The sequence below is a fragment of the Tilletiopsis washingtonensis genome (genome assembly GCF_003144115.1).
Source record: "Tilletiopsis washingtonensis strain MCA 4186 unplaced genomic scaffold FA09scaffold_19, whole genome shotgun sequence".
Classification (NCBI taxonomy): Eukaryota; Fungi; Basidiomycota; class Exobasidiomycetes; order Entylomatales; genus Tilletiopsis; species Tilletiopsis washingtonensis.
In genome coordinates this window covers 444,835-467,990 of record NW_020312016.1, presented here as the reverse complement: position 1 = coordinate 467,990, position 23,156 = coordinate 444,835, and the positions used below count along the sequence as shown (strand labels likewise).

Here is a 23,156-nt window from a genome sequence, read left to right as displayed (position 1 = left end):
GTGCGTCAGTACAGCTGTGCGCTGGCACGTTGTGGATCTGCCATCTCTCGAGGCTGGCGCTTTTCGAAGCAAGGCGCGCGCCAGACGCAGTAGAGCCACGACAGGACGCTCAGGGGGCAGTAGAGCCACGACGGCGTCACTTCAGGTGTGAGCTTGCGGCCTCTCGCGCAGCATTTTTCAGCAGCAAGTTCCTCTCCAGAGCATGCGCAGCACACCTCCTACCTGTCAAGCGACAGCAGTGTCCCGGTCAACCACATACAGCGGGATCGATCGCATTAGCACTATCTCGTGCACCCTTTTCACGGCAGCAAGCCCTCCACATGCTCTCTACGACTGCATCTCCTCGTCCTTCTTCGCCGCCGGCACCGTGTAGCCAAGCTTGAGGCGCTCCTCGAGATTCCGAATCTCCTCGAGCGACGAGCTGCGCTCAATGGCCTCCTCCAACGCCTTGCGCTCCTCGGCCGTCATGAGGCGCCCGGCCGCGCCCTTGGTGCTGCCCACGTCAAACGTCTTGGCCGATGCGCCCTCGTCGGGCACAGCGGGCCCACCCTCGGCGGCGATGGAGGCGGCCAAGGCTGATGGCCGCCCGTCGGGAAGCTCCATCAATGACTTGGCGAGTGCTCGCTCCTGCAGCGTAGGAAGTGCGTCAGCTGCCAAAACGGGCGATGCGAGGGTTACGTAGCTAGACGCCATGGAGCCACGACCAGACGCGAGGCGCCAAGGTTACAGACGCGTGGACCATCGGCTGCCGAGCAGCGGCATTGCTAGGCAGACGCCCCCTTGCCCTGCACATGCACCTTCCTGCGCCGGTCGCATGCCGCGCTGTGAAAGGCAGCGCCAGACGCGGTCTGCCCCGGGCAGAACTCTCCACCTCTCAGCCGAAAATGTGTTCGCCCCAGGCTGATCGAGCGACCGACACATGGCCGCCAATCTGACCTGCTCGGCGCATGCCCGCACTGTCCCATCCACAAAGAAGCGCTTTCGTGTCGCCGCTACACCTCTCTTGCTCCCTGCACGCAGCCCTCGTCTTCTGCCGAAGATCTGTCTTCTCCACCGTACCGCCATCTGCTCGGTCGCGCCTAGGTTTCTGTCGATTTTGCACCTGCACCCGCCTCTCACATCTCATCTCTCCCGCCCCCACGCGGCACTCACCTTCTCCTTGACGCGCCGAAAGTCGAGCACCCGCACCTTGGGACACCTGCTGATGACCCATTCCCTGTAGTGCTCCTTCCGTGCCACGCCGTTGCCCAGCAGGCTGAGGTACTCGAGGCACGGAAAGCGCGCCAGCGGCTGCAGTGCCGCCAGGCTCTCGATGCGGTTGTTCGTCAGCACGAGCGTCGTGAGGCGCGGCGCGGCATTGGCGATGCGCGGCGCAATGCTGGCGATGGCGTTGTTGGAGAGGATGAGCGTGGTGAGGCGCGGCAGCGAGGGCAGGTTGGTGAGGCTGCGGATGTCGTTGTCGGTCAGGTCGATGCTGTCATGCTGGTCCTGCAGGGACGGGCGATCAGCTGTGGGACGGCATTCGCTGGAAGAATGGCCTACGCACTCGTGTGACACCGAGGTTGTCGATGGCTGGGATCTTGAGGCCGCGCAAGTCGAGCTGCAGGCAAGGGTGAGCAGTGCAGCAGCAAGCGAGCGGCGCGGCGCACCCACCTCGCGGTCCTTGAGCGGCGAGAGGTAGGAGTGCGCCTGCTCGATGAGCTCGGGCGTGAGCTTCATCGCCGCTGGGCCTGGACGGCGCTGCGCTGCGGAGAGAGAGAGGAGTGGAGCGGAGCGAGGGAGAGCGAGCGGGTGTGCTGTAGAGACTGTGGAGCGAGGCGAGGTGGAGCAGGTGGACGAGAAGGCCGCCCGCTCGGCGCGCGCATCAGCGTCTCAGGCGGCGCGTCGTCGCGCTGCTCCCACGCGGCACGTGATGCTCCACCTTGGCGGGCGGCCCCGGACCGGCGCGGGCGGGCGGAGCGTGGCTTGGGCGGCCAGCAGCGATGCGGCGCCCGGCGCAGACCGCAGAGGCGCACAGGCAGGGGCAGCAGGCGCAGAGAGGCGCACCGCTGTCGTCGCGCTCGGCGCACCCCGCAGCGACGGGAACGTGCTCCAGCCTGCTCTCCACCACCACCCACCGCTCATTCTCCACCATGCTGCGCACCCTCCGCTCCACCCGCGCCGTGCTGCGTGCGCCCGCTGCGCCGCAGCAGCAGCGCCGCGCGCTCTCCATCCACGAGTACCAGAGCATGGAGCTGCTCGGCAAGTACCAGATCCCCGTGCCGCGCTCCGTCGCCGCGCACTCGCCCGAGGAGGCCTTCAAGGCCGCGCAGAGCTTCGAGGGCAAGGGCATGGTCATCAAGGCACAGGTGCTTGCCGGCGGCCGCGGCAAGGGCCACTTCGAGGGCGGCCTGCAGGGCGGCGTCCACCTCATCAAGACGTGAGTCGCCAGGCAGGGCGTGGGCGGGCGCATGCATGCGCGGCACGGCGGCGCGAGCACCACTGCGGTACAGACATGGAAGAGTGGCTGCGCAGCGCGTGCGCAGCGCGAACTGCGGTGCGGGGCAGGGCAGCATGCGGCGCGCCTCGTGCTGGTAGTATGATGTTCTCGGTCGGTCGACTGCGAGGAGCATGCGGGGACGTGTCCCTGAAGGCGCCTGCAGCTGAATGGCTTTGCTGCTCGTGCGAGGGCCGCTGGATGTGCCATGCATGCTCTGCTCCTTGCCGCGCAACACGCAAGGGATGCCGTCGCGCGTCTCGAGATGTGCCGAGCTACCGCTGCAGCTCCTGCCTGCTGAAGCCTCCCACTGACGCCGCTGCCCCAGCGCTGAGGAGGCGCGCGACTACGCGTCCAAGATGATCGGCCACAAGCTCATCACCAAGCAGACGGGCGCTGGCGGCCGCATCTGCAACGCCATCATGCTGGCCGAGATGCGCGCGCCGGCACACGAGTACTACGTGGCCGTGCTCAACGACCGCGCCACGCAGCTGCCCGTGCTCGTCGCCTCGAACCAGGGCGGCATGAACATCGAGGACGTGGCGCGCGACACGCCCGACGCCATCATCACCACGCCCATCGACTTTGAGAAGGGCCTGACGAACGAGAAGGCCCTCGAGGTCGCGGCCAAGCTCGGCTTCAGCTCCAAGGAGCTCGAGCAGTCGGCCGCCGACACGTTCATCAAGCTGTACAACCTCTTCAAGGACAAGGACGCCACGCAGGTCGAGATCAACCCGCTCGCCGAGAGCAAGGACGGCGCCGTGCTGTGGTGAGTGTCCAGACTAGGCGGTGGGTCTGCGCCTGGCTGACATGCGCGCGCCTGGCAGCATGGACGCCAAGCTTGGCTTCGACGACAACGCCGAGTTCCGCCAGAAGGACATCTTCGACCTGCGCGACGTGTCGCAGGAGGACCCCGACGAGGTCGAGGCGGCCAAGAGCGGCCTCAACTTCATCAAGCTGGACGGCAACGTGCGTTGGTCTGCTCGTGCTTCCTGTGCGCCTGGCTGACAGTGCGCCCGCAGATCGGCTGCCTCGTCAACGGCGCTGGTCTCGCCATGGCCACGATGGACACGCTTAAGGTGCGTGTAGCTGCGGCTAGGCTCTCGACGCGCAGCTGCTCACGTCCGTTCTCAGCTCAACGGCGGCAACCCGGCCAACTTCCTCGACGTCGGCGGGTGCGTCATGCTGCTGCACGTAATGTGCCTGGCTCTGGCGCTGACGCTTCTCTCACAGTGGTGCCACGGCCGAGGCCGTCAAGACTGCCTTCGAGCTGCTGCTGTCCGCCAACCCGAAGTCGCTCTTCGTGAACATCTGTGCGTGCCGAGGCTCTGCGCTCAGTCTCCGCTCCGCTCCCTCTCCCTTGACGTCCGTTGATCGCGTTGGCTGACCTTATTCCTCCTTTCCAGTCGGCGGCATCATGCGCTGCGACGTGGTGCGTGCCCCATCTTCCACTCTGCAGAACGCACCGTCCTGACGCTCTGTCCACGCGCAGATCGCAGAGGGCATCATCCAGGCCACCAAGGAGCTCGACATGACGGTGCCGCTCGTCGTGCGGCTGCAGGGCACCAAGGAGGCCGAGGCCAAGCAGATGATCAAGGACTCGAAGATGAAGGTGCGTCGCGCTCGTTGGCGAGACCGCGGCGATGGCTGACGAGACGTGCATGTCTGCAGATCTTCGCGTTCGATGACCTGGACGAGGCTGCTGCCAAGGTACGCTGGCTCTGCCCTCGCTGCGCGCGCACGCCAGAGAGCTCACCTGGTCTCCTCCGTGCAGGCTGTCGAGGCGGCTGCCAAGGGCTCGCTCTAAGTGCTGCGCCCGGCAGAAGATCTATATTAGAGGAGGAGGGAATGAAAGAGCGATACAACAATTCTGCTGTGATGCTCGGCGAGTGATGCGGGGGCCTCTGCGCCGCGTCGATGAAGTCTGTGGAAGGAAGCAGTAGTAGCCGATGTGGAGGAGAGCGGCATGTCGAAGCCACGCATGGTGGGTGAGCAGCATGCAGCACAAGTGTTGGTGGCTCGTGCACATCGAGCCCACGTGCTCATCGTCCGCGACGGGTCAGTGCGCGATCCCAGACGCCTGTGGTTGCCATCTCGCATCCGCCACAGCGCGGGTACATACACGTGCATCGTGCAGCTTCCTCTTCACACGATGCATCGAGCCGCAGAGCAAGCGACGATAAGGGATTCAGAGAGCGCCCCTTCCATGGCACGCGCGGCGGAGCCTCGGTATTCTCCTGCGTCTTGCGGTGGCGGGGCGCCGACCTCCGCGCCTACGCCACAGACGTGGCGAAGTCGCGATGATTGCAGCAGATCTGAGAAGGTGCCACCTGCTGTGCGTGCAACGGCTGAGATGGCCCTCTGAGATCCAACGTCGCTTGCTCATGAGCGAACATTGCAGCTGCGCTCTGCATCCCGGCATGCGGTGCTCTGATGTGGCACGGAGTGTCGTTCGGGGAGCACGCTTGGCTGGGAGTGCTTCGATAACGCTGACCTCGAACGTCCGCAGAGCTGCTCTCAGACGCAGGCACGCCCGTTGCCATTCAGCACCAGACTCGCCACCACGCAGCCCGCAGCTGCAATCTTTTCTCTCACACAAGGGTTGCAGCGTGGGACATGGGACCACCATGGCGCTGCTTCCCGACGGGTGAACACACGCCAACGCACGCACCCGGCGGCAGCCGGCTGGCGGGGCCTTGGCGGCTGAAGAATGGCCGTGCTGCCCCGCGCTCTGCCCTGCCCTCTCTGTCGCGTGACCGTGAGCCGTCGTCGACGAAGAACAAGGCTGGTGCTCGTGCAGTGTGCAGCGCGCAGATGGGTCTTAGACTCTGGAGCTGGAGGTCAGGGCTTTCGGAGGCCTGCATTGGAGCGCTGTGCCTGCACCCGGGTCGCCGAGGCACCGACGATGCCGGGCGCGCACGAGGCTCTGCCAGACCTCGGCCTCGCTTCCTGCTTTCACTGTGCGTCTCACGAGGCTCGCTCGCATACGGCGCAACGCTGCAGCATGTACAGCGTCTCGTGGCTTGAGGCACAGAGCTCAGCATACGGTACGCTCACCTGCAGCCGCAGAGAGGCGGTGAATGGCCCACGCCTGCGCCGGAGCGCCGCCATGTTCTCCCTCTTCTCATCCTTCCGCGCTGTTGCGCCTGTGGCTTTGTCCGCTGCACACGAATGCACCAGGGGATGCATTTGCCCCCTTGAGCAGCGCGTCCGCATCCTCTGGCGTCGGCTTCTCGACGCGAGCCAATCGCGGTGTCCGTCGCGGCGTGCTGGCGTAAGCTGCTTTCTTCTCGCTCGGGGCTGGTGCACAGGCTGGCGCACAGGCTCGAGCACAAGCACAGCGCACACTGCACTGGTGTCAGGAACAGCTTGAAGCACGCCAGGAACGCCTCTCGCGCACTGCCTTCTGGCGCGACACAGCCGCAAGCAGGTGTGTGTGAGGCACGGCTGCGCTCGAGGCGCGGGGAGCCTCGTCGACTTGGCGGCAGTGGCGAGCAGAGTGCCGAGCTGCCGACATCGCTTGTTCGGCTTACCCGTCGCGGCGCGTGGCTGAGTGCTGCGTCCTGCATCCGCGCCGCTGCTCCGCTCACGGACGACGGCCCGGTGTCCTTCTCCTCTGCGCCGGGTGCTGCCGTGCTCGACGTGCCCGCCCGATGCTGCGTGCCTTGTGCCCAGGCAACCTTTCCTGCCGTCGCTGCACGCTGCATGCGCGCCTGCATGCCTGCTCGGCAGCAGGTGCGGCAGGGCAGCTCCGCTGCACCCTCGACTCCGCCCGTTGCCCCCTGGGCCCGACTGGACGGACATGCGTCCGCGGCACTGGCTCCCGTCCCGCTTCTTCCAGCGCGCCTCGCCACGTCCTCAAGAGCAAGCGCAGCACGAGGAGCGCCTGCGTCGTGCCCGCGCCTTGCTTTCTTCCAATCCGAGCGCTGCTGCAGGACAGGAAGGACCCACGCGAGACGGCAGCGGACTGCTGTCACCCACGCATCCACCCCCGCCGCTCACACGATGGAGGCAGCCAGCCCCATCGGCGCTCCTCTCGGTCGTCGTCGCCTGAGCAGCCACCCCTCTCTCTCTAGCGTCTCGCTGCGGCTCACCCTCGCCCCCGTCTGGCGTCTTCGCGGCGACCCAGCTGGGTGGCGCCTGCGGTCGTCTGTGCTCCGCGCCCGTCTCGGCTGCAAGAGCAAGGAGCGGCTCGACCGAGCCCCTCCCACGCTGCTCCGACGCATTGCGGCAGCGGCAGCCGCTGCGGCAAGCTGTCTTGCACGCGATGTACGATTAGAAAGCCGGCCTCGGCGCGATCCGGGAGGCGCTGCTGCTGTGCTCGCGCGTGCGAGGATGCAGGGACAAGGGTGCAGCGCAGAGACAGGCGAGCAGCCGGCGCCGGGCCGCCGGCTCGGGCTTTTCTCCGTGCAGCATGCTGCTGTTGCTGCGCCTGCATGCCGCGTGGTGCTGCCGCGCTGGCGGGGTGCTGCACGCTGCGAGAGCAGAAAGGTGCGACAGCGAAGGAAGAGCTCGGCCGCGGGATGGCTGCTCGTGTCGCAGGCGGGATGCCGCACGGCGCTCTTGCCGAAGCGTGTGGCTAGGCGCTGAGCAAGCCGTGGCTACCATACGTGCGGCACGCGGCGCAGGAGGGCTGTCCAGTGTGCCCATCTGGCGTGCCCGAGGCTTGCTGCTGCTGCCATGCGCACCCTTTGGGTGCCGCACTGCGATCGGCCGCCTGGCGCTGTCGAAAAGCCCGTCCTGCTGCGCTGGTGCAGTGAGGAAGGATGGTGCCGAAGCGACGGCGCAAAGTCCGCTTGTGCCGTGCCGTGCCCGCCTTGCTGTCTGCTGCACGGCTAGCGTCGTCTCGGCGCTCGGCAGCGCATGAGAGCCCTGCCACTCTGCATCGCTGCTGCTCGCGCGGCCCTACGCGAGACGGACTGACCTCCGTCCTCACCGCGTGCCGCGTGGCTCGCCCCTGGCAGCCGATCTCTGAGAAGAACGCCCGTCGACGAGCCCTTGCTCACACGCTTCAGTCACCGGCCCGAGTCGCAGCCGGCCACTCCTCTCCCTCGCACTCTCGCGTCAGCTATCTGCGAGAGGAGGCGTGATAGCAGATAGACGAGTTCGACAAGAGGAGCAGGACCGCGTGGCGAAGATGAGCGGATGCGGCATCGGGCAGAGACAAGCACGCGCCGGGCCGGATGGGCGACAGGAGCCGTGCCGCCTCGCCGTCCTTGTCCTCGAGGAGCGCAGCTCGAGCGTGGCGTCTTCCTTCTCGCGATGGCTGCCGGCTCGCTGCCAGCAGCAGGGTGCAGGCGACGGCAACTCGTCCGTCTGACCCCCCCTCGCAAAACGCGGCCATATGCAGCGCGCTGGTGGCGGGATGCAGCGCGACACGGCACCGCCGGAGAAGAAGCCGAGGCGCGGGCCATGCGGCGGGCGCGGAAGCAGCAGCCTGCGGCTAGCGCGGCCTGGGAGCTGCGAGTGTCGGGCTGCCTGGTTGGGCACTGCAGCAGCACACACCGGAGCCGAGCTGCCTTCCACGCGGCTCGCACATCGGCGCCGCGGCATGCGCATACAGACACGGGCGGACTTGGGAGGTGCGGCAGCTGAGCAGCATGCGGCTGGTGCGCGGGCATGTGTCCGGTGCCGGCACGCGGTCCGCTCGCTGCCGGGCGCGGCGCACACAGGCGGCGTGCCCCATGGGTCGCTGCATGAACACAAGCACGGCGGTAGCGCGCTAGCGTGCCGCCAGCGGAGACACGCGAGCAACTGCCGCGCCACACACGGAGAGCGCGGCGACGCCTCCTCGTCGTCCTCACCCCCTCCCGCGCCAGTGCCGCCGCAGGACGGCACGCCGAGCACCCCGGCGGGCGCACCCACACCGCATGCGCCGCGCTGCTGCATGCTGGGGTAAGGCGCAAGAGCGGCACAAGCACGGCACCTGGACAGCGAGGCGGCCCGAGCAGTCCTTCCTGTCCTGCCGCTCGCTCCCCAGGGCCCTTGAGCAGCGGCGCAACGGCACGCGCGGGCGCGGCACCGGCGGGCGGCGGGCGGGCGGTCGAGCGATGCTTCCACGCTGCAGCGGCGCTACGGCGGCCTTCCAGCCGGGCGACGGCACGGCTCGCTGGCGTGCCTGTGGCGTGAGTGGTGCCGTGTCGCGTGCGGCCTCCGACGCCGCTCGCCATCGCCGCACGCCGCACAGTGCCTGCAGAGATAACCGCCAGCTCGCTATCCTGCACCTGCACGCTGCAGCGTTGCGCCGTGTGGGGAAGGGCGCGCCGCGAGGGTGGCGCCAGGGGGCGAGACGCAGCTGCAGAGAAGGAGCAGAGCCGCGCACACCCGCCGCCCGGCGATGGGCGAGTCAGGGACGAGATTGCGCCACGCCCCGGCGGCAGCGGCGAGACGAAGCCGGAGACCGAGGCAGGCACTCAGCCCCTCTCGCACTCCCCTTCTCGCACACAATCAGCGAGATAGCGGCGCCGCTCTCGCACCATACGCGGTGGCCACCGGCTGCACCCGCGCCGCTCCTCGTCTATAAGACCCGCATCTGCATCGCCCTCGTCCGGTTCCCACTTGTGTTCCCCACCCAACTCCTCTCCCGCCCCCTCCCCGCCCCATCTCGCCCGCCATGCGCACCGAGATCCAGCAAGAGCCCATCACGGCGCAGCGCTCGCCCGACGCCGCGTCCGAGGAGAAGTACCTCGACGAGAAGGCCGACAGCAAGGCCGAGCCACAGGCACTCGCCTACGAGCAGGCCGAGGGCCAGTGGGACGAGAGCAAGGAGCGCTTCACCGCGCAGGACCTCATCGACGGCAACCCCTTCCCCGAGGACACGCTGCCCGAGGAGACCGGCCCCGCACTCACCGTGCGCGCCGTGCTCGTCGGCACGGCGCTCGGCCTCGTCATCGGCGCGTCCAACGTCTACCTCGGCCTCAAGACCGGCATCACCTTCGGAGGCGGCCTCTTCGGCGGCATTCTCGGCTTCGCCGTGCTCAAGTTCATGAGCCGCACGTTCCCCGCTGCCTTCGGCGGCGGCTCGTTCGGCCCGCGCGAGAACGTCACGGTCCAGTCGGCCGCCACCGCCTCGTCCGGCCTCGCCTCGATGTTCGTCGCCGCGGTGCCCGCCATGTACCGCCTCGGCCTCCTTACGACGCCGCGTCAGGACTTCGGCCGCCTCGTCACCTTCTCCCTCGTCTCGGCCTTCTACGGCTGCTTCTTCGCCATCCCGCTGCGCAAGTTCTACATTCTCAAGCAGAAGCTCATCTTCCCCTCGCCCACGGCCACCGCCATCGTCATCCGCTCGCTGCACTCGACGGGCGGCGCGGCCATCGCCATGAAGAAGGTTTGGGTCCTCGTCTACTCGTTCGTCGCCTCCATCGCCTGGGTCGTCGTCAACCAGTACGTGCCGGGCATCCTGCTCGACCAGCACGTCTTCTACTGGTTCTACACCTGGGGCTGGCGCACGGCGCTCGCCGTCGACAACTGGAACTGGTACACGGAGATCACGCCGGCCTACACGGGCGCGGGCATGCTTGCCGGCATGAACGCCTCGTGGTCGATGCTCGGCGGCGCCTTCCTCGCCTGGGGCATCATCGGCCCCTCGCTCATCGCCACCGGCCAGGCCACCGGCCGCCAGCTCGAGCCCATGGATCCGCAGTCGCGCTGGTCGTACACGTCGATGAACTACAAGCCGCTCACGCAGGACATCCACGAGGCCTCGCCGCGCTACTGGCTCCTCTGGCCCGGCGTGTTCATCATGCTGCTCTGCTCCGTCACCGAGGTCGCCTGCAACGCCCCGACGATCTACCGCGGCTTCCGCGGCGCCTTCCTCAGCGCCAAGGACATGGTGCAGCGCAAGCCCGTGCGCGAGTTCCCCGGCGAGATCCCCGACCCGGCGCCCAAGGAGCAGCAGGTGCAGTGGTACTACTGGGTCGGCGGCCTTGTGCTCTCCGTCATCTTCACCGTCGTCGTGTGCGCGGTGCAGTTCGACATGAGCGTCGGCCTCACCATCCTTGCCATCCTTCTCGCCTTCATCTTCTCGTTCATCGGCATCCAGTGCAGTGGCACGACGGACACGAACCCGCTCACCGCCGTCGCCAAGGTGTCGCAGCTCATCCTCGGCGGCGTCACCAAGGCCGAGGGCCGCCCGATCAACCAGGCGCGCCTCGAGAACCTCATCGGCGGCTCCATCGCCTCGTCGGCTGCCGCCCACGCCGTCGACATGGTCGGTGACCTCAAGACTGGCCACTGGGTCCGCGCCTCGCCGCGCTCGCAGTTCTGGGCCCAGCTTGCCGGCTCGGTGTTCGCCATCCCCTTCTCGGCCGGCCTCTTCGTGCTCTTCTCGTCCGCCTACCCGTGCATCAACGACGCCTCGATCGAGGAGTGCCCCTTCAGCGTGCCCTCGGTCGCCGCCTGGCAGGCCGTCGCCGTCGCCGTCACGGCGCCGAAGCTGCCCGTCTCGCTCTCGTCGGGCCTGACGGCCATCTTCCTCGGCGGCTTCTTCTCGCTGCTCATCGTCGCGCGCTACTTCTGGATCCCGACCAAGTACCACAACTACCTGCCCAACGGCAACGCCGTCGGCCTGTCCTTCGTGCTGCCGCAGATCTACGTGCCGATTGCCATGGCCTTCGGCGCCACGCTCGCGCACTTCTGGAACAAGAAGTACACGCGCTCGTCGGAGCTGTACATGTACTCGGTCGCCGCCGGCATGGTTGCTGGCGAGGGCATTGGCGGCGTCATCAACGCCGCGCTGACGATCGGCGGCGTCGACGGCGGCGTGTACGGCACGACGGTCGGCCTGCCGCCGTGGTAGTGGTCTCGCCCTTGCCTTCGCTTTGACCCTTCCCTCCCCCCCCACGCCTTTGACCCGCATTGGTCTTTCCCCGGTCACCTGATTCCCCACCTCTCCTGATGTACGACCTGATGCACCCGGGCGACGACGTGCATGCATTGAATGCACGCTGTTCCCTGTTCTTCTTTGTCTGCCTGACTGAGCTCCAGCGACGTCTTCGCCTCTCTGCGTGCAGCTGCGCACGCCGCTGAAGCAGCCGCACGGAATGAGGCTGTAGGGCCTCGGTGAGATGGCAGACGGCGCTGGCGACAGCAGAAGCACTGCGCGAGGCACAGCGCTTCCGGCATGACGGCGCACGCTTTCTTGCGCGCTGTCCAGCTCTCAGCCAATGCAAAGGCTCGGGCGAGAGCGGAAGCACGCCACGCACTCCTTGAGCTTCACGCATCAGGGCTCGATTGGGAGGAACGCGAACGGGCCGAACGTGACATGAGGCTGGTGGTTGGTTGGTATGACCGTGTGTATGGTATGAATGTGTGTGTGGGTGGCGCATTGACGATGACTCGGAACTCAGTGTGGGTGGGTGGCGCGTGACTTGAGGATGAAGGTGGCGATGCGGGAACTAGGCGCCTAATGCGGCCCAAGTTCTCAGCTCCGGCCTGTCTGCTGCTCATGGCGGTGTGGAGTTGATGTACAAGGCGAGATGTGAGAGGCTCGGCGCGGTGCGGAAGGGTGAAGTGCTCGGGAAGGGTCTGGCGGTGATGAAGGGCAGTGCCGAGGTGGCTACGCGCAGAGTGCGCAGCGAGAGCGCTAGTTGCCGTGCGCCAGCGTCTCGAGCTCGGTCTTGCGCTCGTCGTCGCCGCTCTTGGCGTCCAGCTCGGGCGCGGGCTCGAGCTTGACGGAGCGAGACGCAGCGGCGCGGCTGCGTGTGGCCGTGCCTCCACGCTCGCCACCGAGCTGGCCTCCACGCTCGCCACCGAGCTGGCCGGCAGGCTGCGCCGCCGGAGAAGCGACGGGCGCGCACACGGCTGACTCGAGTGGAGCATCACCGTCGCGCTCGACGCCGCGCGGCACCTCTTGACGGCCCGCCTCGCACTCTTGATGCTGTTGCGCATCGCGCTCTTGGAGAGGCGCGCGCTGCGCGGCCTGCTCGCGGGCGCCGGCAGGCTGCTGCTGCGTGGCACGCTTGGCGGCCGGGCCGAGCTCATGGTCGCCGCTGCGCTTCTCGCCGCGCGACGTGATCTCTTGACGGTGCGCATCATCGCGCTCGTGAGGACGCACGGGCGGCGCAGCATGCTTGTAAGTGTGAAACTCCTGCAGAGCTCGCGCGGCCTTCTCGTCGAGGGAAGCCGCATTCGCGTCGAGGAGGGCCGCCTTGCGGTTGAGTTCAGCGGCCTGCCCGCGGAGGCCAGCCGCCTGCTCGCGAAGGCCAGCCGCCTCTTGGGGGAAGCAGACCGCATCAGCAGCCCGGATAGCCTGCTCGTACTCCTTGTCGAGACGATCCTCGTGCTCGCCAGCCTGCTTGTGCTGCTCGCGGGCATGGGCTGCGCGCTGCTTGGCCAGCTCCACTCGCTCGCGCAGGCGAGCAGCCTCTTGATCGGCCTGCTGTTTGGCTTGCTGCTCAGCCTCGATGGCCTGACGCACAGCCTGCTCCGCCTGACCCGCAGCCTCTCCGATCTGCCGCCAAGCCCGAATGGACTCGGCCCAAGCCTCACCGGCCTGCTCCGCGACGCGATCCAGCTGCTCAGCCTGCTGTCGAGCCACGCGCTTGGCCTCGGCCTCGGCCTGCTCGCCAAGCGCCTGCTGAGCATTGTCGCGAGCGCGAGCAGGCTGCTGGAGCGCAGGCTGTCCTGTAGCGGCAGTCGAGTCGCCCATGGCGGAGCGAGGAGAGTGGGCGCGGGCGGTGAATGGGACGGGGTGACGAAGAGACGAGGCTGTGAAAGGGACGAGGTGCTGACAGGGACGAGGCGGTGAAAGGGACGAGGTGCTGAACGGAACGAGGTGGTGGACGAGACGAGGTGGCGGAAGGTGAGGCTGGTGAAAATGGCGCGGTGATCGGGAAGGTCGGACTGGCGGAAGGGTCGACGTCGTGGTGGTGGCAGGGACGGAGGAGGTGGAGAGCAACACCTCGCGCGCACGGCAGCGGCGCGCCGTGACGCGCTTCTAGAGCGCGCGTGGGAACAGCCTGCAGCCACGCCTTGCCCTCCTTTCCATCCACTGCCACCGCTCCTCTGCTGCGCCGTCACCAGCGCTGCTCCTGTCATGGCCTCCGCGTCCTCAACGCCGCGCTGACGATCGGCGGCGTCGACGGCGGCGTGTACGGCACGACGGTCGGCCTGCCGCCGTGGCAGTGGTCTCGCCCTTGCCTGGCGGCGCGGCGGCGCGCACGTGACGCATGCTTCCCCGCAGTGCTTCCGGCTCCGCTGCTGCCACATCCGGCGCATGCTTCTAGCGTGCGTGACAGCGGCGCGCGGGCGGAGCACACCGTGCACGCACCCGCTGCACGCCCACGCCGAGGCCCTCCTCCGCACCACCATCTCCCATGTCGCAAGCCACGCTCTCGCCGCGCCGCGCCCTGCTGCTCGCGGCGCTGCTGCGCGTCGCGCTGCTGGCGTGGGGCGCGTACCAGGATGCGGCGCCGCACCTGCCCGACTACTCCGACGTCGACCTCGACGTCTTCCTCGCCGGCACGCGTGCGCTGGCCGCCTGTCCGCGCAGCGTGCTGCTCGGCGCGCCGCGCGAGACGTACGCCGAGCTCGCGGCGCCGCTAGAAGGCGCCGGCGCCTGCGCAGCGGGCTATCTCGCCGCCCTGGCACGCTTCCTGCTGCAGCTGCGCGCCCACGTCGCCGCCCGGCCCGACGAGTACGCGGCGTCGGAGCTCAGCGAGCAGCTGCTGCAGCTCTCGTTTCGCGTCGTCGAGGTGCCTGCGACACTGCTGGCGCTGGCGGGCAACCCGTACGCGGCGCCGACGTTCCGCTACTCGCCGCTCCTCGCGCTGCTGCTGGCGCCCGCGCTGCTGCTGCCCGAGCCGCTGCTGCTGCGTCTGGCGCCGCGCCTGCTCTTTGCCGCCGCAGACCTGCTCTGCGGCGTGCTCATGCTGCGCATCTGCCGCACGCTGCGCATCTCGCAGGCCTGGGTCGCGCCCGCCTGGCTGCTCAACCCGTTCGTGGCACAGATCTCGACGCGCGGCAGCGCAGAGAGCCTGCTGGGCCTCCTCGTGCTCGGCTGGCTTGATGCAACGCTGGGCGCGACTACGCCCGACGACGAGCAGCTGCGCCTGGCGCGCCGCCAGCAGAAGGTCGTCGATGCCAACGTTGCGCACGTCGCCGACGCTGCAGCTGAGGGCAAGGACGTTGCGGCAGCCGAGGCAGATGCCAGCGACGCGCTGCTCGCCGCGGACGCGTCCTCCTCCTCGGCGCTCTCGGCGCTGCTGAGCACGCCGCTGCTCTCGCCGCTGCTGCTGGCGCTGGCCACGCACTTCAAGCTCGTGCCGGCCATGTATGCGCTGCCGCTCGCGCTGCACCTCGCGGCCGCCGCACCGACAGGCGCGCGTGTTGGCGCTGTGCTGCGGTATGGCCTCGTGTGCGCGTGGGCCACAGCGGCCATCGGCTTGGTGCTCTATGGCATGTGAGTGCGCTGCGGTGGAGGATCACGGCAAGGCAGATGCGGCTGGTACTGTGGCCACACGGCGGCATAGAGCTGGCCCATTCGCCCCGCCGCTCCCAATGCTCACGCCCTCCTCTAGCTGGGGACCGCCATACCTGCACTCCGCCTTCCTCTACCACTTCACGCGCCTCGACGTGCGGCACAACTTTGCGCCGCACTTCCTGCCCGCGTACCTGGGCCGCGTCGACGGCGCCATCTCTGCGGCGCCGGGCACGGCCGGCGCACTCGTCGGCTTCGTGCCGCAGGCGGCCGTCGTGCTGCTGCTCGGCGCGCTGCTCGGCAAGCACGACCTGGTGTTTGCTTGTGCGGCACAGACGCTGGCGTTTGTCACGTTCAACAAGGTCTCGACGTCGCAGGTGCGTCTCAGCTAGAGCGCTCGCTACGGCCGCCCGCTGACTCGCGCGGACAGTATTTCATGTGGTATCTCTTCTTCCTGCCGCTCGTGGCGCCGAAGCTCGCCTTCGCCTCACGGCGGGAGCCGTGGGTGCTGCTGCTGCTCTGGGTCGGCGCGCAAGTGCGTTTGCTCTCGCCAGCTTCCTCCTCGCTGCCTCTGACACCCTCCACAGGCGCTCTGGCTGAGCCAGGCCTACCTGCTCGAGTTCACCGCACTCGACACCTACGTGCGCACATGGACGGCCAGCCTCGTGCTGCTCGTCGTGCACTCGCTCATCCTCGCGCGCTGCGTCACGGCGTGGGGCGAGGGCCGGGCGCGGGCCGCTCGTCTGGCCGGCGCCGGCGCGAAGAAGTCGCAATGACGTGCCTGCTGCCGAGCGCCCAGGAACTCTGCAACTCTAGAAGAATCATACCCCCTCCTCAATGCATCTCAAGGGCGCCAGTCATGCTCAATCTCGCTGCTGCACGCCCGTCTATTCGCTCTTCTGCCGCTTGCGCGCGGCGGCCGAGTCCTGCTGGCCGCGGCCCTTGACCTTCTCTGGCGGGCGCAGCAGTGCCTCGCGCTCCTCTCGCGGCACGACGCCGCCGGCCTGCCACGCCTCGCCCAGCCACGCGGCGCACTCGGCGCGCAGCGCCTCTTGTGCCGCTGCGTCGTCGTGGGCTGCACGCGGGCGCGAGTACTGCCACGCGAGCACGCGCGTCTGGATGCGCGGCGTCAGACGGCCGAGCGAAGGCATGCCGACGGCCTTGGCGATCGAGTTGCCCTGCAGCAGAGCGTCAGCTGGCTTGCTGCGGCGCTGCTCTGCGCTACTCACGTCCAAGGCCGGCTTCTCGAGTGCGCGCTCCGTTGCGTCGAGAGCGGTGATGCGCTCATGGAATGCGACGTAGGCTCGTGTGATCGCCTGCAGCTCGCTCTCTGGCAGCACCGAAGCATGGTCTGCATCAGGGGCCTGCACAGACGCCGGACCCCACGCCTTGGCGAGGCGGGCAACGTAAGCAGCGAGGAGCGCCGTCGGCAGAGAGAGCTTCAGCTCCGGCAGTGAGATGCTCTTTTCGCGCGCCACGAGCACTGAGTGAACAGTACGTCAGCCAGATGCGGGCGACAATTTGATCTGCAGAGGCATGACTCACTCAGCACGGCATCGTCCGACACCTCTTCGGATCCCAGCCCCTTGAGCGACTCGACGTAGGGCGTGCAGTCGCGCACGCCCGAGACTGCTGTGTCAAGCAGATCGCGAGCGCTGTTGAGCGCAGCAAGCGGCGATCTCGTCGTCTTGACGCCCAGCTGCGTCACAAGCTCGTCAGCCGAGCGGATCTAGAGCAGATGATGAGACGTACCTTGAGGCCGTTTGCAATGACGCGCTCGCCCGCCCAGCACCACGCCGACTTGCCATCGACGACCGCCCGGCCCTGCAGAGGCATGGCGAATAGCATGAATAGCCGTCGGCGCTCCTCGCGGTCCGTCAGCGGCGCCAGGAAGCTTTGTGGCAGCTGCGCCAGGAAGCCCGCTGGGAAAGGCGACTCGGGCCGTGCCTCTGCGCCGGCCGCTTGTCGGCAGAGGGCATCGACGATGCGCGCGCAACGCAGGGCTGTCAAGGGTGCCTCGACCGGAATCGGCTCGCATTGGGGTCCCAGCTCTGCTTTTGTGCACTTTGACGTAGCGAACGGCAGGCGGCGCATCTCCTCGTCGCTCGCGGGGAAGGCAAAGACATCGTTGTACAGGCCGAGCTTGTGCAGCAGCTCCAGCGCACGCAGCGGGTTAGGCCCTGAGAAGAGACGTCAGCGCCACGCGTACGCTGGCAGGTCAGACGTAGACGCACCGTAGAGCATCTTGTCCACCTCGATGCCGACGCGCTCGCGCGACACCTTGGTGCGCAGCGCTGCCCGCACCTCATCGCCTGCGCCATCACACATCGACCCAAGGATCGCCTCGTCGAGCGTGTACCCAAGGCGCGCCGCAAAGCGCACGCAGCGCAGCACGCGCAGCGGGTCGTCGAGAAAGGTGCGCTGCGGCTCGAGCGGCGTGCGGATGCGCCGCTCGCGCAGGTCTGACAGACCTCGCTCGGTGAGATCCTCGACACGCCGGGTGTGCACGTTGTAGAAGAGCGCATTGATGGTGAGATCGCGGCGCACGGCGTCTTCGGAGGCAGTGCCGAAGGTCTGCAGTCGGGGTCAGACTGGAATGCTTATTCGCGCATGAGGGCGCAGAGGCAGCGCAGAACGCCCATGCCTGCGCGACGCTGCCAGCCAGCTCGGCCCACTGACCATGCTTGGAATGCGACTCTCTCCCTCATACACCTCCTTGCGCAGGTTCACAAAGTCCAGACTGAGGCCGAGCAGCTGCACCGTAGCCGTCTCCAGATTCTTACTCTGCTCCGGGTTCGCCTCGATGCGTGCAATGCTGCCCATGGCCGCATGCTGCAGTTCGGGCTGCTGCGCCAGGGATGAAGCGCGGTACTGCGGCGAAGCAAGATACTCGCGCAGCAGCAGCGCAAAAGTGTGGCCGGTCAGCGTCGAGAGTGCAATGTCGAGGTCTGCCGATGGCTGCTCTAGGAGCTGCATTGAATGGATCAGCGCGGCCCAGGCGGCACAAGGATGAGGCAGTCGGCAGACAGCTTCGCATTCCGTCGAGGTCGGCGGCAGCACACCAGCACAGCACCGGATGCCCAGCATGCTCCTCCAGTCACATACCGCCGCTCTCGCATCAGTCCGCCCGCTCCACTCACACAGTCGCGCACCCAGCCGCCCGCGATTCGCGCCTCGCACGTCCAGCCGGGGTGATAGTGCACCTGCGGCGCCGGCGGTGGCGGCTGCGGCTGCGTCTGTGCCAGCCAGTCGCACGTGTCGGCAAGGAGCTGCACGAGCACGGCCTCGTGGCGCTGCAGCGCCAGCGTCGGCGCCGCCGCGCAGCCGGCACTGCTCGCCTCGGGCGCAGACATGGTGCGCTGTGCCGACGTCGACGTGAAGCGGCGCCGCGGGAAGGAGTGTTGCTGCACTGGAACTGCAGGTGCTTTACTGCGCAGCCGCAGCGGCGCTTGCTGAGCAGACGAGGCAAGCGATCGACGAGCGGCCTGAGGCCGGACAGCGGTGACGGCGCGCGGCGTGGGGCGCGCGACGAGGAGCAGGGGATCGGCGACGCGCAGCGCACGCAGCATAGAGCGGCGCGCAGCGGCAGGTGTGGCGTGCGGGGTGTGGCCGCTGCAGCAGGCAAGAGGCGCGAGTGTGGATGTGCAACGTGGGACGAGGGCAGGCGGAGTGGAGGAGCGGCGAGAGGCAGGCGCGGCCACAGCAGCAGGGCGAGGTGCAGAGGCAAACGGCGCGCGCATGCCGCGGGAATGGGCGCGCGCTGCCCGAGTCCCGGCGGGCGGCACCTGGGCCTTTCAGGCCCGGTGCACGGTCCCACCTCCGCCGGCGCCTCCTCGCCTCGCTTCCCCTCGCGGCCGCTCGCTTTGCGGGGCCCCTCGCTGCAGCGGACCCTTATAAGGCCGGCACTGCTGCACCCTCTGCACTTGACAACTCACATCACCATGTCCGACATCCTCAGCCAGCTCTCGCACAGCGCGCCCGTGCAGGCGCTGCAGGCGCGGCTGGCACGCGTGCGCAGCCTGGCGCCGGTGCCGCTCTCGGCGCTCTGCTCCGTGCTCGCGCTCGCCGCCTGGCGGCTGGTGCGCCGGCGCAGCGTGCGGCGGCAGCAGCGCGCGGCGTGGCGCGACTGGAGCGCCGTCGTCGCCGTCGTCACCGGCGGCGCGAGCGGCATCGGGCACGAGGTGGTGCAGCAGCTGCGCGCGCGCGGCGCCCGCGTCGTCATCCTCGACCTGCAGGCGCCGCGCGAGCCGCAGGAGGGCGTGCTGTTCCTCAAGACCGACGTCACCGACTACGACGCGGTGCAGCAGACCAAGGCGGCGGTGCACAAGCACTTTGGGCCCGTCACCATCCTCGTCAACAACGTGCGTGTGGCCACGTCCTGCGGCACGGTTCATGAGCTGATCACCCGCACAGGCGGGCGTGGGCGAGGCAGGCGCCAGCTTCGTCAACGCCTCGGCGGCGCGGCTGCGCCTCACCGTCGAGGTGAACCTGCTCTCCTCGTTCCACACCGTCAAGACGTTCCTGCCCGACATGCTTACCGCCGACAAGGGCCACGTCGTCACGATCGCCTCGGCGGCCAGCTTCCTGCAGGCGCCGCGCGCCATCGACTACAGCGTCAGCAAGGTGGGTGTTGCCGTGCTGCAGCGGATGGCACACGCACTGACATCGCAACAGGCCGGCGTGCTCTCCTTCCACGAGGGCCTGCGGCACGAGATTGCGCTGCTGTACCGGCGCCCCGGCGTGCTGACGACGTGCGTCTGCTCGCAAGCCTCGGCCCTGCCGCTGCTCACACGCCCTCTGCAGCATCGTGCACCCAAGCTGGGTGCGCACACCCATGACCGACCACCTCTTTGGCGTCGAGACGGCCAAGAAGTTTCTCTCGCCGCGCCAGGTGGCCGAGGGCGTCGTGGCGCAGATCGACCGGGGCACGTCGGGCGAGGTGTATCTGCCCGGCTACGTGCGCATCCTGCCCTTCCTGCGCAGCTTCCCGCACGGCGTGCAGGACACGCTGCGCCTCGCCCTCTCGCGCGGCGTCATTGCAGACCTCAAGCCCGAGCTGCGTGCAGAAATGGACAAGCAGCCCACGTGGTAGGGCCGTTCGAATGGCATCGTTATTCACACAGCACGGCTTGCTCGTGCGGCGAGCTCAAGCTCGAGCACGTCGCGGCAGCGCGAGAGCACCTTGCTGCCCGCCGACCAGCCTTGCTCTATGGCAAGCAGCGCGGCGTGACACTGCAGCAGTGTGGCGAGCCAGTCGTCGCCGTCCAGGGAGAGGCGCATGGGCACAGCAGCCACGTCGTCCTTGGGCTGCGTGGCCAGCCAGGCGCGCAGCTCCGGACGCAGGTCGGCGCAGCGCTGCATCGGATGCGCCTCCCAGAGCTCCAGCACAGCAGACGGCGGGTCTTGGCGCGGCGGCACGGTGAGAGCATCGGGCAGCACGGCGAGGATGGCGAGCACGGCGTACGCGTGGCACACGTCGCAGGCCATCGCATACGTGACGATGTTGCTGCGCGCCATGCGCAGGAAGAGCGCCAGGATGGCCGCCGCATGGTGCGCTGCACGCCGGCGCGGCGCCTCGCTGGAGAATGGACAGCGCCAGGAGCCGGCGTGGCAGGTCAGGCCGCAGAGTTCGCCGTGCTTGAACGAGCGAGGCGCAGCGGTTGTGCCTGACCTCGCGAGGAAGCCGATGCCGGAGCGGCAGTGCTCAAAGTCAAAGTCGAGGAAGAGCTGCAGGGCATGCCAGTGCATGTAGACCTTCACGGCGCCTTCCTCTGCCGCAACCGCGCTGGGCAGTGCGCCAGGCGACGAGGCCTGGTCGGCACGCAGCGCCTGATACACAGCTGCAAAGTGGTCGAGGGCCGCGCGCACAGCCGGTGGCGCCGTGTCGACTGCGCTCTGCTCGCTCCTGCGGCCTGCGTCCCACGGCGCAAAGCCGCCGTCGTTGACCCATCCGCGGGCGGTCCACACGAAGCTTGCCAGTGCCTCGAGGATGCTGCCCAGGACAAAGTAGTCGCCGCGCTCGACGCCGCAGGCGCGGATGCTCTCGACCGGGGGAGAGGCGTTGAAGAAGAGCCGCGCGACGTCTCGCAGCGTCGTGCTGCTTTGCTCGGCCCACTGGGGCCGGGCTAGGCGTGCCGCAAGCGCGGCGGCCCAATCTTGCACCGTGTCGCACTGCCACAGGGCGCTTGCGTGCGCCAGCGGCGTGTCCAGAAGCGTGGAGCACAGTCGCGGGCGCTCGGCATCTTCGATGTACACCGTGATGCGGCGCTCTGTCGAGGCGGCAATGACGAGCGAGCGATGGTACTCTTCTGCATCGAGCCAGCTCTGCCACATGTCGGACAGGAGACTGTCGACGGGCGCGCCTGCTTGCCACACGTTGGCGCCGCACGTCGAGTCTGCGGCAGGCTTGGCAGCGCGCTGGAGCAAGAAGCTTCGCAGCTGCGCGACGTCGAGCATGCCGTGCGCCGCCATGATGTGACGCAGTGTCGAGGCAGCTTCTCCGCTTCGCATGAGATTGACGTACTCGCGAGTCATGACGGCGCCAGTCGGCGCAGCGCAGACGGCTTGGAGGTAGATGCGCGGGTCGCCGCACGTGAGCGCGTAGCCATTGGCGAGGGACATGGTCGCGACAATGTCCTTGAGGCGTGCCGGCTGCTCGGTCAGAAAGACGCAGCTCGACCACACGACGCGGAAGACGAGCTGCCACAGCTGTGCGCCGTAGGCTTTGACCTCGGGCACGTGCGAGCCGAGCGTGGCCAGCGTGGCGAGGGCGACGTAGAGCATCGGACGCCGTGCGGCCAGCTCGCCTGGGTGCGACATCCAGCGCCACGGCACGACGGGATAGTAGTTGGCAATGCGCCGCATCGCCGTCACGACGAGACGCGACGAGTCGAAGCTGGCAGGCGCAGGCGGACAGATGAGGCCGCGAGCGACGAGGTCGCGCGCCTGCTTGCCGAGATGCTCGGGTGCGCTTGCGGAGTCGTGCGGCTCCCCAGTGGGCATCGCTGAGGCGGCCGACTGCGCCTGCGGCTGGCCACCGCGGCTGCCGCCAGCGAGCTGTCCCGCTGGGTCGAGAGGTGCCTCGTGCCACACACATCCGCCTGGATCTGCGCCGAGAGACGAGGCGTCGAAGCTGAAGAGCGAGTCGGCAAAGAGCTGCTCCACCATTGCCTCGAAGCTCTGCATTGCGAATGGAGCCAGACCATCTGCCTGAGGCTGCAGCGTGGGCAGCCTTTGTGCCAATGCAGCGTCGTTGCCTTGAGCAGGCGGCACTGGCAGGGACGTGGGCGCAGCCGATGCTGCGGCCCGTCCTGCGCCCGAGAGATCTGCCTGCGGCTGGGCTGGAGGCATAGCAGGGCTCGAGGAGCTGCCTGCTGCCGGCGCGGCGAGCTCGCGCGCGATCGGCACGGGCTGCGCCGCCGCGTCGGCGTGCTTGCGGCGCGCATGGCGCTGGAAGCTGTCCAGGCGCCCAAAGCAGGCGCCGCAGACGCTGCAGCGCAGCGTCGGCGTGGCCGCGTGGCTGATCTGGTGGCGGCGCAGGTGCACGGGCTTCTCGAAGCGCGCCGAGCAGCCGGGCGCCGGGCAGAGGTAGCGGCGCAGACGAGGGCGGCGCACTGATGCTGGATCGGCCATGCCGACGGAGCGCCGAGGCGCGATGGCACGGGCGGCTACGTTGCCGAAGGTGCGCAGAGCGGCGCAGGGGATGGCGGTGGGACGCAAGAGTCGGCGGGACGCCGCCACGCGCACGTCTGCTGATGAGGCATCGGGTGGGCGTGCAGCTGGCAGCTCAGACGTGCCGAGCACCTGTACTGAGTCTCGCAGCGGCAGCGCTGAGGTCACTGTTGAATGCGCGAGGATGGTGGGCAGACGGAAGCAGAGCGGCGGCGCAGTCGAGTGCGGGGCAGACGCGCCGGCGGCACCTGGTGCTGAGCCGCAGGCGTGGGAGCTGTGTGGCGCCGCCGCTGCGAGGTGCCACCGGTTCCCACCGCGTCCCACCGCTGCCTGGCCAGACGGCACCGTCGGCATCCGCACCTGCACCCGCACCCGGGATGTGGCAGCCTGGAGGACAGAGAGAGGGTGAGAGAGACGGACATGCCATGAAGCTCGGTGATGCACGGCCTGCCAGTGACGCCACCTGCCGGCTCCTCTTCATAAAGCGGCGCTCGAGGTGCGCGTGCCCTTGCAGCGCCAGAGCACACACCTCACCGCCTCAACAGCACACACCGCCTCAACAGCACACACAACCTCAATAGCACACACCGC

General features: G+C 68.3%; 10 protein-coding genes across 10 annotated transcripts; 6 read left to right on the top strand and 4 right to left on the bottom strand.

Annotated features, from left to right (window-relative positions):
* Window positions 1-255: 255 nt before the first annotated feature.
* On the bottom strand, window positions 256-1,830 carry FA09DRAFT_331690 (L domain-like protein). Its single transcript, XM_025743135.1, has 4 exons — window positions 1,654-1,830; window positions 1,547-1,600; window positions 1,153-1,488; window positions 256-627 (listed from the first exon to the last, which is right to left on the bottom strand). The coding sequence occupies exons 1-4, from the start codon at window positions 1,717-1,719 to the stop codon at window positions 328-330; spliced, it is 756 nt and encodes a 251-aa protein (XP_025596389.1). The 5' UTR covers window positions 1,720-1,830; the 3' UTR covers window positions 256-327.
* A 275-nt stretch (window positions 1,831-2,105) lies between these two features.
* On the top strand, window positions 2,106-4,335 carry FA09DRAFT_331689 (succinate-CoA ligase). The gene is made up of 10 exons (XM_025743134.1): window positions 2,106-2,419; window positions 2,805-3,245; window positions 3,304-3,445; window positions 3,499-3,555; window positions 3,611-3,651; window positions 3,710-3,789; window positions 3,883-3,908; window positions 3,969-4,088; window positions 4,148-4,186; window positions 4,251-4,335. Exons 1-10 carry the CDS (start codon window positions 2,133-2,135, stop codon window positions 4,281-4,283), a joined length of 1,266 nt encoding a protein of 421 aa, XP_025596388.1. The 5' UTR covers window positions 2,106-2,132; the 3' UTR covers window positions 4,284-4,335.
* A 76-nt stretch (window positions 4,336-4,411) lies between these two features.
* FA09DRAFT_106754 (hypothetical protein) lies at window positions 4,412-5,014 on the top strand. Its single transcript, XM_025738972.1, has one exon. The coding sequence runs from the start codon at window positions 4,443-4,445 to the stop codon at window positions 4,839-4,841; it is 399 nt and encodes a 132-aa protein (XP_025596387.1). The 5' UTR covers window positions 4,412-4,442; the 3' UTR covers window positions 4,842-5,014.
* Window positions 5,011-5,954, top strand: FA09DRAFT_106752 (hypothetical protein). Its single transcript, XM_025738971.1, has one exon. The coding sequence runs from the start codon at window positions 5,187-5,189 to the stop codon at window positions 5,847-5,849; it is 663 nt and encodes a 220-aa protein (XP_025596386.1). The 5' UTR covers window positions 5,011-5,186; the 3' UTR covers window positions 5,850-5,954.
* Window positions 5,955-8,646: 2,692 nt separating this feature from the next.
* Window positions 8,647-11,407, top strand: FA09DRAFT_331688 (OPT superfamily oligopeptide transporter). Its single transcript, XM_025743133.1, has one exon. The coding sequence runs from the start codon at window positions 9,090-9,092 to the stop codon at window positions 11,271-11,273; it is 2,184 nt and encodes a 727-aa protein (XP_025596385.1). The 5' UTR covers window positions 8,647-9,089; the 3' UTR covers window positions 11,274-11,407.
* Window positions 11,408-11,691: 284 nt separating this feature from the next.
* On the bottom strand, window positions 11,692-13,353 carry FA09DRAFT_331687 (hypothetical protein). Its single transcript, XM_025743132.1, has one exon. The coding sequence runs from the start codon at window positions 13,122-13,124 to the stop codon at window positions 12,060-12,062; it is 1,065 nt and encodes a 354-aa protein (XP_025596384.1). The 5' UTR covers window positions 13,125-13,353; the 3' UTR covers window positions 11,692-12,059.
* Window positions 13,354-13,786: 433 nt separating this feature from the next.
* FA09DRAFT_331686 (hypothetical protein) lies at window positions 13,787-15,749 on the top strand. Its single transcript, XM_025743131.1, has 4 exons — window positions 13,787-14,876; window positions 14,995-15,271; window positions 15,325-15,429; window positions 15,482-15,749. The coding sequence occupies exons 1-4, from the start codon at window positions 13,792-13,794 to the stop codon at window positions 15,668-15,670; spliced, it is 1,656 nt and encodes a 551-aa protein (XP_025596383.1). The 5' UTR covers window positions 13,787-13,791; the 3' UTR covers window positions 15,671-15,749.
* A 32-nt stretch (window positions 15,750-15,781) lies between these two features.
* On the bottom strand, window positions 15,782-18,247 carry FA09DRAFT_340661 (hypothetical protein; the record flags this gene model as incomplete). The annotated part of the gene is made up of 7 exons (XM_025744342.1): window positions 15,782-16,072; window positions 16,124-16,377; window positions 16,440-16,593; window positions 16,647-17,074; window positions 17,129-17,468; window positions 17,574-17,864; window positions 18,035-18,247. The coding sequence occupies 7 exons, from the start codon at window positions 18,245-18,247 to the stop codon at window positions 15,782-15,784; spliced, it is 1,971 nt and encodes a 656-aa protein (XP_025596382.1).
* Window positions 18,248-18,835: 588 nt separating this feature from the next.
* On the top strand, window positions 18,836-19,986 carry FA09DRAFT_300596 (NAD(P)-binding protein; the record flags this gene model as incomplete). The annotated part of the gene is made up of 4 exons (XM_025740342.1): window positions 18,836-19,255; window positions 19,308-19,517; window positions 19,569-19,645; window positions 19,698-19,986. The coding sequence occupies 4 exons, from the start codon at window positions 18,836-18,838 to the stop codon at window positions 19,984-19,986; spliced, it is 996 nt and encodes a 331-aa protein (XP_025596381.1).
* On the bottom strand, window positions 19,704-22,822 carry FA09DRAFT_362402 (hypothetical protein). The gene has a single exon (XM_025745468.1). The coding sequence runs from the start codon at window positions 22,524-22,526 to the stop codon at window positions 20,010-20,012; it is 2,517 nt and encodes an 838-aa protein (XP_025596380.1). The 5' UTR covers window positions 22,527-22,822; the 3' UTR covers window positions 19,704-20,009.
* Window positions 22,823-23,156: the final 334 nt, after the last annotated feature.

Coding starts and splice junctions, on each gene's coding strand:
- FA09DRAFT_106752 (XM_025738971.1), top strand. CDS start 5,187: ATGGCCGTGCTGCCCCGCGCTCTGCCCTGCCCTCTCTGTCGCGTGACC.
- FA09DRAFT_331689 (XM_025743134.1), top strand. CDS start 2,133: ATGCTGCGCACCCTCCGCTCCACCCGCGCCGTGCTGCGTGCGCCCGCT. Junction 3,556..3,610: donor CCACGATGGACACGCTTAAG/GTGCGTGTAGCT, acceptor GTCCGTTCTCAG/CTCAACGGCGGCAACCCGGC. Junction 4,089..4,147: donor TCAAGGACTCGAAGATGAAG/GTGCGTCGCGCT, acceptor GCATGTCTGCAG/ATCTTCGCGTTCGATGACCT.
- FA09DRAFT_106754 (XM_025738972.1), top strand. CDS start 4,443: ATGTCGAAGCCACGCATGGTGGGTGAGCAGCATGCAGCACAAGTGTTG.
- FA09DRAFT_362402 (XM_025745468.1), bottom strand. CDS start 22,526: ATGGCCGATCCAGCATCAGTGCGCCGCCCTCGTCTGCGCCGCTACCTC.
- FA09DRAFT_331690 (XM_025743135.1), bottom strand. CDS start 1,719: ATGAAGCTCACGCCCGAGCTCATCGAGCAGGCGCACTCCTACCTCTCG. Junction 1,601..1,653: donor CGCCGCTCAAGGACCGCGAG/GTGGGTGCGCCG, acceptor CCTTGCCTGCAG/CTCGACTTGCGCGGCCTCAA. Junction 628..1,152: donor TTCGGCGCGTCAAGGAGAAG/GTGAGTGCCGCG, acceptor CCTACGCTGCAG/GAGCGAGCACTCGCCAAGTC.
- FA09DRAFT_331687 (XM_025743132.1), bottom strand. CDS start 13,124: ATGGGCGACTCGACTGCCGCTACAGGACAGCCTGCGCTCCAGCAGCCT.
- FA09DRAFT_331686 (XM_025743131.1), top strand. CDS start 13,792: ATGTCGCAAGCCACGCTCTCGCCGCGCCGCGCCCTGCTGCTCGCGGCG. Junction 14,877..14,994: donor GGCTTGGTGCTCTATGGCAT/GTGAGTGCGCTG, acceptor GCCCTCCTCTAG/CTGGGGACCGCCATACCTGC. Junction 15,272..15,324: donor ACAAGGTCTCGACGTCGCAG/GTGCGTCTCAGC, acceptor TCGCGCGGACAG/TATTTCATGTGGTATCTCTT.
- FA09DRAFT_331688 (XM_025743133.1), top strand. CDS start 9,090: ATGCGCACCGAGATCCAGCAAGAGCCCATCACGGCGCAGCGCTCGCCC.